This window comes from Vidua chalybeata, chromosome 16, assembly GCF_026979565.1.
Source record: "Vidua chalybeata isolate OUT-0048 chromosome 16, bVidCha1 merged haplotype, whole genome shotgun sequence".
Taxonomy (NCBI): Eukaryota; Metazoa; Chordata; class Aves; order Passeriformes; family Viduidae; genus Vidua; species Vidua chalybeata.
In genome coordinates this window covers 8,375,092-8,388,347 of record NC_071545.1, presented here as the reverse complement: position 1 = coordinate 8,388,347, position 13,256 = coordinate 8,375,092, and the positions used below count along the sequence as shown (strand labels likewise).

At 48.3% G+C, this 13,256-nt stretch overlaps 2 protein-coding genes across 3 annotated transcripts; both read left to right on the top strand.

The window, feature by feature from the left end:
* The first annotated feature begins 1,104 nt into the window (after positions 1–1,104).
* Positions 1,105–7,686, top strand: ARL6IP1 (ADP ribosylation factor like GTPase 6 interacting protein 1). Of its 2 annotated transcripts, none has more exons than XM_053957493.1 (6): positions 1,105–1,207; positions 2,813–2,946; positions 4,577–4,693; positions 5,548–5,665; positions 6,314–6,398; positions 6,621–7,686. In XM_053957493.1, the coding sequence occupies exons 1-6, from the start codon at positions 1,172–1,174 to the stop codon at positions 6,737–6,739; spliced, it is 609 nt and encodes a 202-aa protein (XP_053813468.1). In that variant the 5' UTR covers positions 1,105–1,171; the 3' UTR covers positions 6,740–7,686. The 2 variants fall into 2 exon arrangements, with proteins under 2 accessions (XP_053813468.1, XP_053813467.1); XM_053957492.1 differs by having other exon boundaries at positions 4,577–4,696.
* Positions 7,687–8,246: 560 nt separating this feature from the next.
* Positions 8,247–12,653, top strand: RPS15A (ribosomal protein S15a). Its single transcript, XM_053957495.1, has 5 exons — positions 8,247–8,330; positions 9,438–9,575; positions 9,709–9,788; positions 11,311–11,396; positions 12,518–12,653. The coding sequence occupies exons 2-5, from the start codon at positions 9,443–9,445 to the stop codon at positions 12,609–12,611; spliced, it is 393 nt and encodes a 130-aa protein (XP_053813470.1). The 5' UTR covers positions 8,247–8,330; positions 9,438–9,442; the 3' UTR covers positions 12,612–12,653.
* The last annotated feature ends 603 nt before the right edge of the window (positions 12,654–13,256 follow it).

Here is a 13,256-nt window from a genome sequence, read left to right as displayed (position 1 = left end):
TATGTTTGCTTTTACATTGTCCTTAGTACTTTTTGTCTCCATCAAGCTGGTGCCAGAGAAGTTTTGGTGCCCGAGATGTTTTCTTTGCTTTCATTATAGCCTTGTGTGGCATCCTGGGCACGGTGATAACGCTCATTTACCCACGTGCCTGAAGCATTTAGAAAGCTGAGTCAGAAACAATATTTATATCCCAGTGCCTTTCTCCTGTATTTATTCCCATGCTGCCACGAGTTCTGAAGGAAATAAAACACCTTGCTGGGCTTTGATGTTACCAACAGAATGGCCCGGGGCTGGGCACTGCTGAGGGCACAGCTCGGGTGGTGTGGCCAGTTCAGAACGGACACTGAGGGGCTGGAGCGGGTTCGGAGCAGGGCAGGGGGCTGGGGAAGGGGCTGGAGCGGGTTCACAGCGGGGCAGGGGGCTGGGGAAGGGGCTGGAGCGGGTTCGGAGCAGGGCAGGGGGCTGGGGAAGGGGCTGGAGCGGGTTCACAGCGGGGCAGGGGGCTGGGGAAGGGGCTGGAGCGGGTTCACAGCGGGGCAGGGGGCTGGGGAAGGGGCTGGAGCGCGGCTGGAGGAGCAGCAGCTGAGGGAGCCCAGCGTGTTTACTGGGGACACAGGGGGGTGACCTCAGGAAGCTGCTCAAAGGGGCTGGAGCCGGCTGGGCGTCGGGCTCTGCTCCCAGGAAACAAGGGACAGGACAAGGGGACAGAATCTTAAGCTGGGCTGGGGAGGTTTAGGTCGGACATTAAGAATTTCTTCGCAGAGTGATTATATATTGGGACGAGCGGCACACGGAGGTGGTAGTCAACGTCCCTGGAGGTGTTTTAAGGCAGGATCCGATGTGTGTCACTCAGTGCGTGGCGGTGTTCGGTCGCAGGCTGGACCCAGGTCTTTCCCAGCCCAGCTCATGCTGTCCCTTTTTGCGGGGCCCGCCGCCCCTCCCGCAGCCGCGCCCGCTCCCCGCCGCTCCCCGCCGCCGCCTCAGCCGCACTGCGGCGCGCGAGGGGGGCGCGCGCACGCCCCGCGCGGTTCGAATCCCAGCAGCCAACCGGCGGCCGGCGGGGCGCCGGGGCTGACCAATCACGGCGCTCAGGCGGCCCGCGGAGGCTATAAAAGGCGGCGGCGCGGCGTGGTGAGGGAGGGCGTGGCCGGCGGTGCGGGAGCGGCGCAAGATGGCGGAGGGGGACAACAACAGCGTCTACCAGCTGGTGAGGGCGGGCGGCCGCTCGAGCCTGCTGGGGGCGGCGGAGCCAGGCGCGCCCTCGCTCTGCTCTGCTCTGCTCTGCTCTGCTCTGTCCTACCCGCAGCGGTGTCTGGCGGGGGCCGCTCGGCCCCGCGCTGTGTGACGCGGTTCGGTGCTGGGGGTTCGGTGTGGGATGGGCGCAGGGCCGGGCGTGGGGCGGCTGCTGCGGTGCAGGCCCGGGGCGTGGGAGCGGCGGCTGCGCTGCTGCTCGCGGGCTGGAGCCCCAGCGGCGCTTGGCGTTACGTGATCGGCGGCGGTTGTCCCGACTCTGTCTGTCTGTTTGTGTCAGCCTCAGAGTTCGTGTGTGTCTGTTTGTGTGTGTGCAGCCTCCCGCTGCGGGACCGAGCGCCGCAGCGATACGGGAGAGCGGCAGGCGTTGGTGATTCAGCTTAACTGAACGTGCCAAGATATGCTTGAATAGTTAAATAAACACAAGGCTATATATATACACACACACACACACATATATATATATATATATACATATATATATATATATATACACAGTTATGCCTGAATTGGTGAGCGTCTGCCGTGGGAAATGGGAAACTCGCTGTAAAAACCTGTGACGGGGCAGAGGCTGGGCGCGTTTGGGGGCTGCGGTGCTGCACACCCAGGCTGGGCACAGGGAACAGCTCCAGGAGCTCAGAGCTTGGAGGGAGGCTCCAGAGTTTGTAGGAAGTCCACGAGCTGTGTTGTGCTTGTTATTCTAGTGGCGTTGGAGTTCTTACTGGAATTAAGAGTAGCACACGGCTGAGAGTGAAACCTGTTCTGTTACTTCTGCATGGCAGACGTGCATATCTTCATGACTTTCCTCCTCTTACTGCTCGGGCAGCAGTCGGTTCTGTGTACGGTTTACCTGAATTTTGTAATCTCTGAGATGCTATCTCCCACTAAGGGGAGACCGTTAAGCTCTGTTAAGTGTGGAACACCTCAGGTGAACTGCTTAACAAGCTGATGGCAGCACAAGTGGGGCCTCCTTGCAGGAGAGCTGTAGGGAGGAATGTAGGAAGTGGAGTTGAAAGGCTGTCTTGGGCAGCTTGTGGGAAAACTTGCTGTCCAGATGTGATCAGTTGGATAACTTTATTGTGGATTCTGAGTCTTTATCCATCTTCTTCATAATAAACTGGCATTGGACAGCAGCTAGAAAGCTTCAATTTAATGTGCTAGAGTTGTCTTGGAAAATACATTCATTTTTAAACACTTCTCATATTACAGTTTTTCAGTCATTGACACTGAAAACTTGAGAGGCTTTAAAACCTGACTTTCTACTAATCTGGGGGGATGGGGTGTGGTAAATGGGAGATTAGAGGAAAACACCTTGGCAAATCTGGGAGGAGGTATTGTTTGGCCTATACATGCTGCTAGGATCTTGACTGCTTAAAGGCAGCACTGCTAAAGTGTCATAACTTAATACAAAACTCACAATATTATTACTAATTTAATTACTCAGAAAGATTTGTGGCTGGGATCTTTAATTATTTCACTGGGGTTTTTTTTAGCTACTTCAGTGTGGGAATTAATTTGATACTCTGGTTAGTTAAAGGTGTTTTCTTCTCTTTTTGTATAGGCTTCTGAAACTGCAAGCTTGGAAGAGCACTTGCAAGGATGGGGAGAAGTGATTTTGATGACCGATAAAGTTCTTCGCTGGGAGCGAGCCTGGTTTCCTCTGGCACTGATGAGTGTTGTTTCCTTTTCCTTCCTGTAAGTGCCTTCTGGAGGGAGCCTGCAGCATCATGGCATCTTCACAGCTGGTACCAAACCTATTAAGAAAATTAGTTGGACACCTGGAGAAGTCTAATAGAAAGGCTTTTACTCTAGGTTCTTTTTCTTAAAATGTGTGAACTTTGTTGGAAATTAAAAACAGAAGTGATGAAAGCAGGAAGTAACGTGATTCACATCCTGCTCAGAATGGTTTCTGCAAAAGCTGTTTACCAACAGTAGCTGCTGGGGTTTTTATTGTGCTCAGCTGAATGTTTTTCAGTGGTGCATTCATGTTCTGCCCTCTTTCTTTGTACCCTGCTTCTTAGTCAGGTCTCATGATCTGCTTTGGCTTCCCCCCCCACACCACCAGCAATATCCTTAGGGAAGGCTTGTTTCCATAGGGCAAAATAGCCTTTTCTGCCTCTTTGCTGTGGGTTTAGGATAAGTTCTGCTATTTTTGCACAACTAGAGTTTTCTAATATTCTGTCATGTCTTTTGAGAAAGGGGAAAAGGGAAGACTGCAGGTAACTTCCAGTCAGCAGGGTGGAAGGATGTTGCCTGTCTGATTGGAGGTGCTGGAGGCACTTGGATGTGCCCTTATGTAACGTGGTAGTAAAAAAGACCTGACTGCCTTGCACAGACAGCTGCTTGTGCCAGCTCTGCAGTTTGCCCGTTGTAACTGTTCCTGCAATAAGGAGAGAAATTACAAAAATAAATGTTGAACCAGGTGAGCCAGGGGTAACTGGTATTTTGGCTAATATAAAGTTTTTTGCTTTTAGGGGAGATGAGGAAGGTGGAAATCAAATGGAAACTGAAAAGTAACCTTTAAAAGAAGCAATTGTGTGAAGTTGAGGGTATTCTGTTATAAATTCTGTGATTATAGCAGGGAAAATCTTGTGCTGAATAATACTTTGTGGAAATGCAGAACTGCTTCAGGTTCTGAACTCAACAAAATGACCTGAACACCCAGCAGAGTAGCACTCCGCAGATGTACAGAACAGCCCCACTGTGGACTGGGTCATTTATTTGCTTTTACTGTTTCAGTTTTCAGGAAGTTCTGTGAAGTACAGTTGAATAACACAGGGCCCAGCTGGATGTTATTAGACACTTTGGAGATCAGCTGGTTCTTATCCACTTGCCCTTCTGCTGTGTTTGAGTGATGGCAGACTGAATATGGAAAATGCAGCACTGCTTTAAGTGGAGATTGATGGCCTCTTGTCCAGAACAGGTTTGGCTGGCTCTCCTAGGGGAGACAGAGCAAATGACAACCTCTAGTGGATCTGAGTTCTGTGACTTGAGCAACAAAATTAGAGCTTTTGCTCTACCTGGTTATTTCATATGTTCACTCACTCATCATCATCCCTCAGTCAGTGTTAATTTCACTGTTGGTCAATTTCTGAGAGAATAATAATGATGAATTTTTATTTCTACTGAACTTTGTATCTTGTTTGCTTGTAGCATATTCTTATCTGGTATATTAAGAGAAAAAGGCATTTTTGTGATTTTGTTTGAGGTTAGGCAAGAGAGTAGGTCTGCTATTGGAAGCCCCGAGCCAGTCTGAAGAAGTGACCAAGCATGTCTAGTATTGAGCAGTTTGGGCACTCAGAAATAATTTCTCTTCTTTCTGCAGGATGATCTACTATTTGGACCCATCAGTTCTCTCAGGTGTCTCCTGTTTGGTTATGTTCCTCTGTTTGGCTGATTACTTGGTTCCTGCTCTTGCTCCTCGAATCTTTGGCTCTAATAAGTGGTGAGGAAAGCTTCAATCGAAACAGTTTCTTGAGTGTAATTATGATCTTTATCAAAATGGGTATCTGATTTGTGGATATCAAATAGTTACTTTGTAGAGTCATTGTAGTGAGAAATCAGCAATCTCTACAATACATGAACTGAGGACAGTAGCAACTGTTCTTCATTCTTTTTCTGGAAGATAACTACTACTACAACATACCTTTATCCTTCCTTTTCTTCTGGAAAAATCAGATTTTTTTAAGAAGTAGGCACATTGTTTACTCTCCATCAAGCATGGTAATTAGTTCTGCTAGACTAGTTTTTAGTAATTAATGGATAATAGATTCTAAGAAGTAAAATTATGTGGAAGAGTGCTGATTGTATGTTTGGAAAGAGACAGTAGTAAATGTGATGAAAAAAGAGTAAGAATGTGATTGATTGAAACAGATTTGAAAAAAGGCAAGTCTTGTATAAAAGCAGTAACTTGAAGAACCTTTTTTGAGCAAAATTTTGAGTTAAAGGTGAATTTTAGTGTATCTTCTTTAGGATGACTAATGGATAAATTAGTCATTAGTCTTATGTCATTGTGGATTATTTGTGTGTATCACACTGGTATCAGATTAGGGTCAGTAGTCTTTGGTTTGGATGTGGTTGCTCTTGGGGAGTAAATGTAACAGAGTCAGCACACAGGAAAATTACACGGGCACTTCCTTACAGTGCTCAATAAGGTATCCAGCTAAGCAAAGCAAATGCTGGGATAAGCACTGGGTACATTTTTATTGCTGGAAAAATGCCATGGGAGATTTAAAAAAAAAATAAATTAAATCTTGAGTTCTTATTTCTGGCTTTTTTCCCTCCCTTTATTAAAAGGACCACGGAACAGCAGCAAAGATTCCATGAGATTTGCAGCAATTTGGTGAAATCTCGTCGCCGGATTGTTGGCTGGTGGAAGCGCCTCTTCACTCTGAAGGAGGAGAAGCCTAAAATGGTATCGAGTTCCAGGAATTAATCTCTATTGTCTTCAGATCTTGTCTGATTTAGCTTTGTCTGAAGTATTTTAGCAAGGCACATGCCTGAATGGTATTCCAGACCAACAACTGGCACTTCTGGCTGTGACTTGATACTGGTCACACATTTTTTCAGACCTGGAGTGGTAGGATACAAAACTTAAAAACTTGCAGTTCTGTGTGGTTTAGGAGCATACCCTTGATAATAAGATAAAGGAAGACTGGATTTCTGTGGATAGGTAATATTTTGGGAACAAGTTGTTTCCAGTGTGCACAAACTGTCCAAAAAACTGGATCTTTAGTAGTGTGTCAGCTGGTACATGAGCTACTGAGCCACTGTCCCAAGAACAGCTTTGGGGATGGCACAGTCTGGCACTAAGGGATAGGCAAGGGATCTGGGCAAAAAAGAACGTGCACCCTGTGCAGCTGATGGTCTGAAAATAAGAGAGAATAGACAATTACAAATTGAGATCCTGTAACCTCAATTTTAACATGCCTGTGCATAGGTATCACATGGGGAAGAGCCAGAAAAGTTCACATTAGTTTGAAATGTTGAAGTTCTGCCAAATACTGAAGGGAAGGGAGAATACCCAACATCTCCGTGGTAACTCTTCCCTTTTCACTTTCAGTACTTCATGACCATGCTCTTCACTCTTGCTGTGGTTGCCTGGATTGGACAGCAAGTTCACAACCTCTTTCTGACCTATCTTATTGGTAAGTGTGGGCATGCAGAACACAAGGAACTCTTCTGTTAGCTGCCTGAAATGGATTGAGACTGGCAGGAGTAATTTTTTGGTTAAGTGTGGTGGGGTGTTTTCGTTGCAGGGTTGTGTTCATCTCTTTTCAAGCAATTAATGGGACTTAAGGGAAGCAAAGAATTGCAGAGTGACAGCAGCTTGTTAAGTATTCTTTTTTTTTCCTCCTTCTCCTTTTTAGTAAGCTTCTTGTTACTGTTTCCTGGACTAAACCAACATGGGATCATCACAAAGTACATTGGAATGGCGAAAAGGGAGATCAACAAACTTCTCAAGCACAAGGAAAAGAAAAATGAATGAAGACTTAACTGCTGTTCACTCTAGTAGAAGGTTTTCTTGGGAACAGTTTTGAGAATTAATGTATAATTAAGAAAATAGAAGTTGTATTGCTCACTGACTTTTTTTTTTTTTAATTGGCTCCCTGATGAAGTGAAAAAGTCATTCCAGCAGCTGCTGTGGGTTTGTCTTTTGCTGTGCTGAGTAGGGTTCTGCAGCCTGGAGCTGATCCTGTCTGAGGCATCTTCTTCTTTGATGTGTGGAGCTTGTTAAGTGTCTTCATCAAACAGACCCTGGGCATAACTACCCCAACAGCAGAGCTGTAATGCCTGATAGTATTTCTGTAACTGTGTTAGATTAGCTGATCATTAATTGTGGCTACAGCAAGTGTGAGAGGCAGTTCTGAAGGCTGATGCTTCTTGGAGGCTTGTTACTACTGATCTTTGTGGCAGGAGGACAATTAGCAGACTGAGAATGGCCATGGCTGAGGGTGCACATCCAAAATGGGGGAGAAGGTTCCATTGTCTCACTGAACCTGTTTGCTTCTTCTGGCTGTGTGTACCTGAGAATGTGTGGAGTAGGGGTCTGGAATATATAAATTTGTAGGTCAGTTATTTAGCTGTAGTGTAAACTCATTGCACTGAGACTGTAGAAAATGAGTGAAGGTGTGTGTAACCTTAAGAGCTGATTGTTCTGGAAACTGCTGTTGTCATGGAGCCTTGTAGCACGTTTGGTTTTATGAATGTTTGTCTGTATACAAAATCACTCTGAATATGCTGTTTGACTCTGTAAATAAGCCTGAATTGTTTGTGCTTTTCTATGATCTCTCCCTCCTTTTTTAAAACTGAACTGTTTTTCTTTAAAAAGCTGAAACCTGTGTTAATGTTTTAAAAAGTTTACTGTTTTAAATGAACTCTCTTCAGTGTCTATTGTAACTATTGAATAGGTAAATACAGACTAAAGAGAATCTACTTGAAGCCTTGCTCCTCGTCAGTGTACAGAGAAGGATGTCCATGCACTTTTCAGTGTGGCAGGAGATCTGGGAAGGGTTGAGGCAGTGCCGTGCTGAGTGGCACAGCCTGTCGGGGGGAGAGATCCTGGGTGTGTGCGGCCGAGTGTGACACGGCGCCGTGTCCCGAGCTGTGTTCCCGGGAGCGGGAGCGCACTGACACCGGCTAAGGTGCTGCCCGTCTGCTGCACGGCCGAGCGCCGTGTGCCCCTTGGGGGTGCGAGCTCAGTACACACCGGCCCATGCATCAGCCGGGGCTGTGCTCACCGCAGCCCGGTGCCGCGGTGTCCCCGGTGCCGCGGTGTCCCCGGTGCCGCGGTGTCCCCGGTGCCGCGGTGTCCCCGCGTCCCCGCTCCGCCGTCCCGAGCTGGGAACTCAGCTTGGCGCTCTAGCTTTTTGTCCCTCGCGTCCCGCCGTACGCGCGCGAAGCGTCCCCGTTCCCATGGCAGCCGGGCGGTGGTGTCGCTCCGGAAGTGCGGCGCGCGGCCTAGGCCAATGGGAAGGGCCAAGTTAAGGAGGCGAAGTCTCGCGATATCTCCGCCCGCCGCTGGCCCTCCCATCGCCCCGCGCGGCCCGGGCTCTTCCTTTTCCGCCATCGCGCTCTCGGTGAGTGGGGCCGGGGCCGCGGGCGCGCCGCATCCGCCCCGTCCCGCCGCCATCCGCGCCCCGCGCCCGCCCCGCCCGCGCTGCCGCGGGCAGCAGGCACCGCGCTACCCGCCCGGCCCGCTTTGAGCCGCCGGCACCGCCCCTGGCGCCGTCCGGAGCTCCCGGAATGCGGGGTGGGGGGCGGCACCTCCCGCCCGTGGCCCCGCGCTCGTGAGCGCTGCGCGGCGGGAAGCCGGAACGGCGGCCGGGCCCGGGCCGGAGCTGTGGGGAGCCGGGCCGGGCAGGGCGCGGGGCAGTCGCGGTGCCGGTGCACTGTAAGGCGTGCGGATCGTGCGGCCGGGCCGGGGAGGAGGTAGCGGGCGCGGGGGAGCGGGCGCGGTCGGGGCCCCGAGAGGAGGCGGCCCCGGCGCGGGGGGCTGGCGGCTCTCGCCCGGGGCGGGAGTTGGCTCCCGCGGGGCTGGTGTCTCAGCCGTGGAAGTCCTGGTGTGCCGCAGGGTCTGCCCCAGTGCCCGGGCAGGGACAGCTCTGGGGACGGTGCTGGCAGCGCCCGGGCTCTGTCAGAGGGGTGGCAGTGCCAAGTCATCCCTGCCGTGCTGGGCGTGCTCCGAGGCTCCTTTTCGCGAGCATCTGAGAGCTGCTGCCGGCTTTCCCTTCCGAAGTGTTGCGTTTGTGCACCCTGCAGGGTTTTTGCAGATCAGTGAGCCGAGCAGCATCTCTTGATAAAACATCACATAGGATCTAATTATTGCACACGATCGATACTGTGCCGTTGGGTGTTAATTGGGTTTTAAGGCCAAACTGATTTACCTGAGGAGATGTCACGCTGCTGGCTTGGTGTCTGGATGGTGGTTTTGAAATCGTGTGTGTGCTTTGATAAAGCCACGTTTAACTGTGTTGGATTTCCTGACGTGTTACGGTAGTGGTGACTCTTGATCACAGCTGAGCGTGTGACTTGGTTTGCTTATTTAGCTTGGGAATGCTTTTTAAGGTTTAATGCAACTTTCTGTCAGTGTTGGATCTTTTAGATGTAAAAGTAGCCCTGACAGAAGCGCTGCTCAGTGCTTCTGTGCCGAGGAGCCGGTGCAGTAACTGCTGCCCTCCCTGCAGGCACCATGGTGCGGATGAACGTTCTGGCCGATGCTCTCAAAAGCATCAACAATGCAGAGAAGCGTGGCAAGCGCCAGGTGCTCATCCGGCCGTGCTCCAAAGTGATCGTCCGCTTCCTGACCGTGATGATGAAGCACGGTGAGTCCCGGCCCTGCTCCCCCGGCTGCCCTGCGGTGCTGCCGGGGTAAAAGAAGTAGTTTGGTGCATAGTTAGTTAGTTGTGTTATTGTAGCTAAGTGTTCCCTGTGTCTCTGTCTGCTGGTCTCCTGCAGGTTACATTGGTGAATTCGAGATAATTGATGATCACAGAGCTGGGAAGATTGTTGTCAACCTCACAGGCAGACTCAACAAGGTAGGATTTGTCTTCCTGAATTCAGTTTTCTAAAGGAGTGTTTAAATGAGACTTTATTTTATGTTTGTCTGCTCCATTTTTAAAAAAAAACTGCTTGTAAAGAAGGTAGTATTTGTTGAATCTGTGTAAATAAGAGTAGCATGGATGCTATCAGTTAAAAGGGTGGTTAATTTGTCTGGGTTCAAAGTGATATGGGTCACTAATTACATTTCTTTTAAACTCTGACTATGTAAGATGCGCTTTCAGGGAAGTCTGCTTGCAAGTGCTGTGTATTTCTGAAATCTCTCTTCAAAGGCTTTCTGGCTACCTAGTGCTTTCTCAGTTTCATTGATATTTAAGCTATCTGGAAGACTTGTCTTAGGAGATAGGGGCTGAGTTGGTTTCCAGTTGATGTTTGATAGCTGCAGATGTGGAGAAGACAAATCTTTCTCCTGCTGCCAGGTGGACTTTGCTTGCAGTGAGGAAAAGTTGAATGTTAAATTAATTGGTGCCTGTGAAGTTCCTGGGGCATATGAGGCATTCGTGTGTGTTTTGGAAATTCTTAAATGCTTTTGTCTCAAACTACTGAGCTGTGTAGTTCTGTGGTGACTTGCTGTGCGTCGCTGTTTGCAGTTCAGCTCTTCAAGTGAGAGTTGGCTCTTCAGTAAAGAAATAAAAAATAATTTCTTGGTCAGAATATGTTGGGGGCTGTCCTCATGATGAATAAATATGCCATCTGAAAATTGCAGAGGGTATAAGGCAGATAATGCTGACACCCCCAAATTACTGCAGTAGTTACATTAAAGACAGTAATTACAGTAGACACAGTGTTATGTATGTGTAATAAAAATGATGTAGGTCAGGTTTGAGGGTAGTGTTCCTTGAACTCTTCCAGGATGAAATAGATCTTTCAGAGTAATGGATATAATGTTTCTGTCATTCATTGCAATAAGGGAACAGTTGTTTAGTTCAGAAAAATGTGCATAGTGCAGGAAGGTGTGCTTCTGGTTTGGTGTTGGATAGTTGTTAAGATAACTGGAGCCAGTGAGGTAACTGGTAGTGCTGCTGGTGGTCTTGGTCAGTAATACAATTACCTCAAAAATTCCAGTAACATGTTAATTTCTTCCTGATTAAAATCTACATGGTTTTGTTTGTGGGTTGTTTTTTTTTTTTCCTTTTTTTTTTTTTTTTTGTGTGTGTATGAGAGTTAGAGGTAGAGGTGGAATATCCCTAAGCAATCCCAGGAATGTTGCTGATGTTACAGCATGCTTTTCTGCTTTCCCCAGGTGTGGGCATTAGGTGGGTGGTGTAGCTTCAGCAGCAGTTTAGGGCTGTTCAGGTGAGGAGGAGGAGGGAGTGAGGCTGAGGCAGTAAGGGTGCCGAGTTGCGGGGTGTGAGGTCCCGGCTGGGAGGGGACAGCGCTCGTGCTGCGGGTAACAGAGTGTGTGACAGCACTTGGTAAAGTCCTTCAGGCAGGGAGCTGGGCTCACACGTGTGCAAATCCATAACGTTCTTCAGTTTGTAATGGAATCCTCTCTTACAGTGTGGCGTAATCAGTCCCAGATTTGATGTGCAGCTGAAGGATTTGGAAAAGTGGCAGAACAACCTGCTGCCTTCCCGTCAGTTTGGGTGAGTACGAGGGAGGGTCAAATGTGTGTTGTGTGTAAAAACATTACACTCACAAACTCACCTGGTACCTTTTCCTCTGATCAGCCTGGAGTTAAATTCCAGTGTAAAAATCCATCCTCTATATAAATACCCTTTTAAACCAGTTTTACAGGGGCACTGCTAAGCAAGGAGCTGTTTCTGTTTGGCTTTGGTAAAATCTTTGTTTGACCATTTCACAGTTTAATGGAAAGTAGGACTTTTCTCATACTTGTTTTGGCTTTATGAATGGCCGTTCTTAAATGGGGAAGGAGTTATGTAAATTACCAGGTCAGTGAAAGTAAATTGTACTACTTGAATTCACACGTCCTGACTGTGTGCAAGTTAATCAGATATGAGGTGATGAGGAACTTGGAGCCTCTGTTGAACAAACCTCCACAACACAGGAAATCTTACTGTTACGCAGTGTATCTTTTCTTCACAAAGTGTATGGAATTGAGAGCTGTAATTCCCAGTGCACCAGGATGGCAGAGCAGGAAGGGTCTCCAAGGCCTCAGCCAGTCTGTCCCATCAGAGGAAGGATTAACAGTTCTGTGCTGTTTCTGTTCTGTTCTTAAAGCTCCAGCAGTAACTCCTGCTTCAGCTGGCCCTGTGTAGCTACTCTGTGTTGTCATTTGGAGTTTTAAGAGTATTTATAGAGTGCTGGGAGAACTCAGACATGGAGCTGTGTGGGTGAGGTGTGTTGGTAATGCAGATGTTGGCATTAGCAGTGACAGCTGCTGAAGATGCAGATGCTGTCTGGCACTGTGGCACCTCCCTGCACTGGGGAGCAGCATCTGTGGAGGATTGAAGTGGACTTAGGCTAGAAATCTATCCAGCAGCTGGACAGGGACTGCCCAGTGGGAATATGCAAGGAAAGAGGCAAATAGCTGGGGAGCAGAAGTCTGTCAGTATCCTGTGTGTGCTGCAGAGCTGTGCTCGTGAGAGGAGCTGCTTTGGCACTGTTGATGACCCAGTCTCACTGCGCTGGGCCCGTTCTTACAGGAGCAGGCCTTGCTGTTTGTAGCACAGATGAAGTTGGTGCTGTCAGCTCTGCAGCAGCCTGGAACAGGGAGATAAACTGAACATTTGCTCTCTCTTGGCAGGTATATTGTACTGACAACCTCAGCTGGCATCATGGACCATGAGGAGGCGAGACGAAAACACACAGGAGGCAAAATCCTGGGATTCTTTTTCTAAAACTTGTAAAAAAAGAGGATACTAATAAATTGTTCAAATGGACTCTGGTGTTTCCAGTCGGTGTTTTAATGACTTCGAACACTGCCTGTGGCAGTGCTTGTAACAGCTCTTCAATAGTGCTGGAGGTCCAGCTTCACTTCAAATGATTGGGTTCCACACCATCCCTGGTAACAATTCTATTTCTGTTAATGATATAATGTACTGCTAAAAGTTACCACTGGAGTGGCATTTTGGGGTCACTGTACAGGAGAGCCTCAGCAGGGAGCTCTAATGCTAAACTAATGCTAATCCCAGCTGTCCTGCTTGGGCTCCCCTCACAGGTGTTCAGTGCATGTGTCTGCAGTTACCCGTGTGTGATTCTAGAGCTTCACCTTTTGCCTCAATAATAGAAGATGCCTTGCCAGAAGGTATTTCCTGTTTATGGTTTAAAAAGTTGTGGGATATGGGATTCTGGAATAATAAAAATGGTTGAAGTTTTGATTTCAGATCACAAACTTGTTCCACATCATACAGTGAAAGGAATAACTGAGGTTGGGAGGAATAATTATTTTCCTTCAAATTTCTGCTTTGAAAATGTTTTGAAACACCAGATTTTTGGGTAGAGTAGTTGCTGTGCAGCAACACAAGAAACAACTGTTTGGGATT